This window comes from Nannospalax galili, unplaced genomic scaffold (assembly GCF_000622305.1).
Source record: "Nannospalax galili isolate Female #2095 unplaced genomic scaffold, S.galili_v1.0 scaffold162, whole genome shotgun sequence".
In the NCBI taxonomy this organism is placed as follows: Eukaryota; Metazoa; Chordata; class Mammalia; order Rodentia; family Spalacidae; genus Nannospalax; species Nannospalax galili.
Genome location: NW_008350388.1, coordinates 171,763 through 177,434, shown reverse-complemented (window position 1 = coordinate 177,434; position 5,672 = coordinate 171,763). Strand labels below are relative to the sequence as shown.

General features: G+C 44.1%; 1 protein-coding gene across 1 annotated transcript in view; it reads right to left on the bottom strand.

Moving 5' to 3' along the window:
- Positions 1–484: 484 nt before the first annotated feature.
- Cables1 (Cdk5 and Abl enzyme substrate 1) overlaps positions 485–5,672 on the bottom strand; it is a gene marked incomplete at its 5' end in the record, with an annotated part of 113,337 nt that continues 108,149 nt past the window's right edge. Inside the window, one exon of the mRNA XM_008847650.3 lies at positions 485–1,958. Coding sequence (XP_008845872.1) covers positions 1,818–1,958 — 141 coding nt within the window. The remainder of the gene's footprint in view (positions 1,959–5,672) is intronic.

Here is a 5,672-nt window from a genome sequence, read left to right as displayed (position 1 = left end):
CAAAGACCAGGTGCCATCATATTCTACCCAAATAATTCTTGGCTAAGGAAATTTGATAGGAAAATATTTAGGACTGAAGTCAGTTAAATGAAGGATTGGAAAGGCTCAAAGTCTTTCATGTTCCCAGAAGCTGCTGCTGGTGTTGTGATGCAAGCCTACAGTCCCAACTACTTGAGAGTGAAGCAGGAAGATGACTTGAGCCCAGAAGTTTGAGGTCAGACTGGGCAATGGGGTGAGTGAGACCCTGCCTAAAAACCAATTCCAGTGAGATGGATAGGGTGGGGCATGCCTGTCATCCCACTGGGGAGGCTGACACAGGATTTGGAGTTTGAGGCCAGCCTTGAGACATTGACTCAAAAACCAAAATAGTCTGGGCATGGTGGTGCATGCTGTTTAATCCCAAATCCCAGCACTTAGGAGGCAGAGGTGGATGGATCTCTGTGATTGAGGCCTGGTGAGTTCCAGGCCAGCTGGGGCTATGAGTAGACTGTGTCTCAACCCCCTAAAACAATAGACAAACACAAAAAAACAATAAAACAAAAAATCAAAACCCAAACCAACTAGCCAAACAAAACAAACATCTGTCTTCTAGAACTGTGGGCATCTTTTGAGCTCTGCTAAAGAAACTGTATACACCTTTCTCCCAGTAATCTGAATGACTCTGTCTGTGACCTCACCAGAATCTGCAAAATGTGGGGGTGGGATAGGTGCAGGGACATTGGCCACAGAGGGCTGCAGTAGCTATGACATTCACATGTTCACACACATTTATGTATATATAAAACAAAATATTTTAATTCTCTTTTTACATGGCCAGAAGCTTTCTTCAGTAAGGTTACACCTGTGCAGGTACCAGGTGACAGCATGGTGACACACCTCCATATAGGTTGTCCCAGAGGGCATCAGGGTGAGTCACAATTCTGTACTAAGACCCATGGCCTCTTCAGTCAATGCATCCACAGCTGCAAAAGCCCCAAGATACCAATCATGGGTCCAACCCCCAGAGCAGACTTTTCTCAAACACACACATATAAGAATTTAGCACAATAAATGCGCTCATTATGCACTCTAACATAGAGCACAGGAATACACACTATGGAGTGTAGCCCCCACATCTACAGATGAGAACATGAGGGTTAAACTGAAGCCCGCGGTGATGGCAGGAAGTTCAGAGTGTGTCACTCTGTCAGGGTTCATCTTACACTGACAATTGTCTTCTCTGTCCAGGTGGAGGTGTACAGTCCTGTAAACTGTTATTTTCTACAAGCAGAGATGTCAAGCTGGATCTGAGTGATTATTACGCAAGTCGGCTCCACAGAAGGTGGGGGTGAAGTGTAACCACGTGCTCCTCCGACACTTGCACACTCACACGCCCCAGGGAAAGTGCACTTCCGATGGATACAAAAATAGATTGGCACACTCTGTTGACATAGGGAGAACAATCTTTTAACAGCTTCCCCAATCCTATGGATTCTGTTCCCTCCTCTATTCCAGCATATCACACCAGTCAGAACCAGTGTGCAGTAAAGGCCCTGGGACACGCTGTGAAGTTTGTATGTGCCTGGGAGGAAGACCCTAGCACAGCTGAGTTCTTGCTAGTGGGGATCTGGGAGGGTCTCCATCACCCCCAGCGCATGTCTCTCTACTTGCTCTAAGCTCCAGCTCCTCCTGGAGTCAAATGAAGACTCCCTGGAGTTTTCGCCCTGCTTCTCCTTGAACACACACGGAGGAGAGGTGCTCCACTTCTGCACTGCCAGCAGTAAGCATGGCTCCACTGCACTAGGAGGAAGTGGTCTTGGGCCCTCCTGGGGCCTGTGCTAGGAGTTCTGGATCAGGCGTCTGTAGTGGGGCATGACTTCGTGCTCTGGCAAGTGAAGTGCAAATTCCAAGGCCACTAACACCGGGAATTCAAAGGCAATCAGTTCTCGCCTGTTCAGCCGGAACTTCTCTTCCAGTTTCTGCAAAGTAAACAGAACCATTTCAGTTTTGCATTTAAAGCCTTAGGTTATTTCTAAGTGCAACTTTTCTATCCTCAAGCTAGTGTTTATCACTGTGTCTGCAGTCTGCTGCTGTAACGGAATACCAGAAACAGAGGATTTATAAAGAACAGAGGTTCTGAAGGCTGGGAAGTCCAAAGTCAGGCAGCTGTATCTGGTAAGGGCCTCAAGCTGCTTTCTCTCAGGTTGGGCCCATGCAGTACAGACAAATCAGGAGGGGCAGCTTCACAACCCACTCCTCTCATCCGGCTCGTGTAATAACCAATCTAGTTTGAAGAGAAAGGCATGGATCCTCCTTACTGGCCTGATCTCCTAAAGCCATGCCTCCTCCCAATGCAGTGTCAAGCAAAGTTCAACATGAGTTTCAGAGGTGGGAAAAGACACTCACACTGTCTACCCATCACAGGCTGGACACTAAAGGAAGGAATGACATCTGCTGTGCTTCCTGCCTTAGTCCTGGTGGTGAAGACAGAGAACCTTCCCTGAGGGCCACTGGTCTGTCTGGAAACTCATGCCACACAGTGACATTCCTCTAAGAACCTTACAAGGTGGATGTTGCATTCACCTCCATTTTATGATGGCACACCTCCAAAAGGTCAGGATTTCTGGTCTAAGGTCAAGTGAAGGGAAATTGCTGCACCGAGATGCCAACTTGAGATTTCAAGTCCACCCTTTGCAACTAAGTGATCCAGGCTGAGAGGTAAAACTATAGCAGATCTACCACACCAATAACCACCACACAGGTAAACTCTGCCTGGAGCGAGGTGATTATTTCTATTTCAGCTTGTTTTTATTTTTGCTACATGGTCTCACTACATATCCCTAGCTGGCCTGGAACTCTAGATCAGGCTAGAGTAAAGGTGTTTACCACCACACCTGGCTGAGCCCCAGGTCCTAATGAAGTTATCCCTCCTTCAAACAGCTGAGTGCCCAGTGACTCACTTCCTGTCCACACAACTACACAGATTTTTTGGAGTTAGAAATAAGGAAGAGCAGGGGCAGGGAATCCCCTTTTAGCTAGAGTGTATTTAATTTCAGTCTCAGCTCAACTTTTGGCATAATGAAAACATAAGAGCAGTGGTGGACTGCGCTGAGGTTATAACTGAGTTGGGATCTCATGTTGGGTTTATTGCTACTGCAAATGGCTTGTCAGCCTATAACTGCTGTATTCATTAATAACAGCTTTTGCTGTGTGGCATGTTATTCAACTCTGATTAAATGTGCTTATGATTTAAGTATTACTTTCTGCAGAGTCAATCATATATATGTATATCTACTAATATAATTCGCATGCTCATTTGACACACAGATCTTTTAACAGCTTCCTCAAATCCTGCAAATTCAGTTCCTTAACACTGTATGTGTTCATTCTACCTTATATATGGGGACCCTCTCCTAGTAGATGCCTGAAACCACAGTATCATATCCCATATGCATGTATATAATATATATTAGTATATGATAATTTATAAATCAGGCACAATAAGATCAATAATAACTAAAATGATTATACTGTAGTGAAGTTATGTAAATGTGGTCTCTCTCCTCTCTCAGTTGCTCTTTGTCCTGTGCTCACTCTTCTTGTCATGTGGTAGATGACACCTACGTGAGATGAAGGTGCTGTGAGTGACATGGTCTGTAGGCTACTTCAGGTTACTCAGACATAAGTACTGGGTCAGGCAATCAGACAAAAGAGGTGGCTAAGTGACTAGTGGTTGGTAGTGAATGCCAGGAAGCCATGCAGGACAAAGGGACAGGACACGGCAGGGTTCCATCACACAACTTGGACTACTGCACAAACTAAAACTTGTAAATTGCTTATTTCTAGAACTTCCTATGTAGGAGTTGGGGTTGTGGTTGACTGTGGATAACTGAAACCAGAAGAAGCAAAGCCACGGTAAACAGGGACAGCTGTAAAAGCCTATTGATTCTCAGCTTGGATTTGGCCCCTAATGATTGCTTCCATGTTCACACACCTACTGTACGCATTAAAAGGCTAAAAGATACTTAAAAAATCATTTTGGAAAGTGGCAAACACCTACATCATTCCCTTTCTGCTTTCCCCCTTCACTACTAGAAACACCTGGGCAGTAGGAAGTACGGAACCTTGTGTCAACCAAATCTTTTGTCTTCTATGTTCTGCAACATCTAGGTTCTAGTCTTTCCCAGGGTTAACCAGTTCTTCACCGATGAACAGTCCCGCCCCTGCGTTGAGCATGCTTTAAGATGCAAACCAGTGGATGAATAGCTCACCCCGTTTCCACCGTTTCACACCACCGCCTTCCTTTACTCTATAATCCGCCCAGAGCTCACTGACATCCAAACTGGCCATTTCTAAGCCTACTTACCCTGCCTTGCAATCTCTTCTTGGAAACAGTAATGAAGTGTCTTGCCCATAGCTCCTTCCCTTTCAGCCCCCTGACCAAGCCTGGTGCTTCCCTGCATGGGCCCCTTGGCCACAGAAGGCCCACTGCATGCACTGTGTTGCTCACAAATTGTTGATGCCCTTTGCCCTAATGTAGTGTTATTAAAGTAAGGCCTTTGACTGTAATTAGTCTCAGATGAAGGGAGCAATCATTATGAGATTAGTGTCCTTAGATTTTGCTTTTTCTCCATAATTTAGGATGGAGGAAGACCGTCCCCAGGAAGAGAAACTGGTGTTTCAACCTCGGACTTGCCAGCTTCTGGAAATATGAGCAGTCTGTTTCTGTTGTTTAAGCCACCCAGTCCACAGCACTGTGTTATGGCACCCAGACTGAGATCCTTTCCTCTTGGGAACAATAACAACACTGAACAGCTCTTGATCTGTACTTCAAATTTTCTAATACACTGTAATGTTTGTGGCACTGGGAATTAGAATCTAGGGCCTCATACATACTAAGCAATCATTGCACCAAATCCTTCTCAGCCCTCTATTTTGACACAAGTTCTCGCTATGTTGCCTTGGCAATCCTGCCTCAGCCTACCCCACCAGGCTGGCCACACTCTATATTTTAAACAGGCATTCATATATCTACCCTAGAAAATCAGGCTTCCCTTGCTCTGCTGAGGCTCTCCTTTAAAAGAAGTCAGATTTATAATATAGTATTTAAGATATTTGTGATCAAATACACTAATAGTATTTAAGATATTTGTGATCAAATACACTAAAATCCATCATGTATTAAATATGTAGAAACACTGAATTCTAGAATACATTTCTTGTACACGTTAAATTCTGTATTCGATTATAAAATATAACAAAAATGTTCAAATATACAATAAAAATATAAAAAGTTAAAAAAACGAAAGGAAATATTGGCAACTGACTGCTGCTAGATGAGGAAGAGCTGATCTTCCCTAAAACAAGGAACTCTAGATAGGCTGACAAGACTCAGTACCCCCAGCCATTCTCCAGTGCAGGTCTACCCACTAACAACACAGTGGATAGTAACAGGGATGACAGAGTATATGGGCTCCAGGGGGACGGGGGGGAAGGCTGTGGGAGGGTGCCATTTGGGAAGTGGGTATATAGATGAATAAGATTGTTTGGGATTTTTTGTATGAAATACACACAAAAAATCAACAAATTAAAAAAAATGAGTTGTATTTGAGGAAGAAGCATAAAAACTTGCTCCATGTTAATTAGTAGATGTGAAAAACATTACCATTGAAATCTACCTGATGACTTTATAT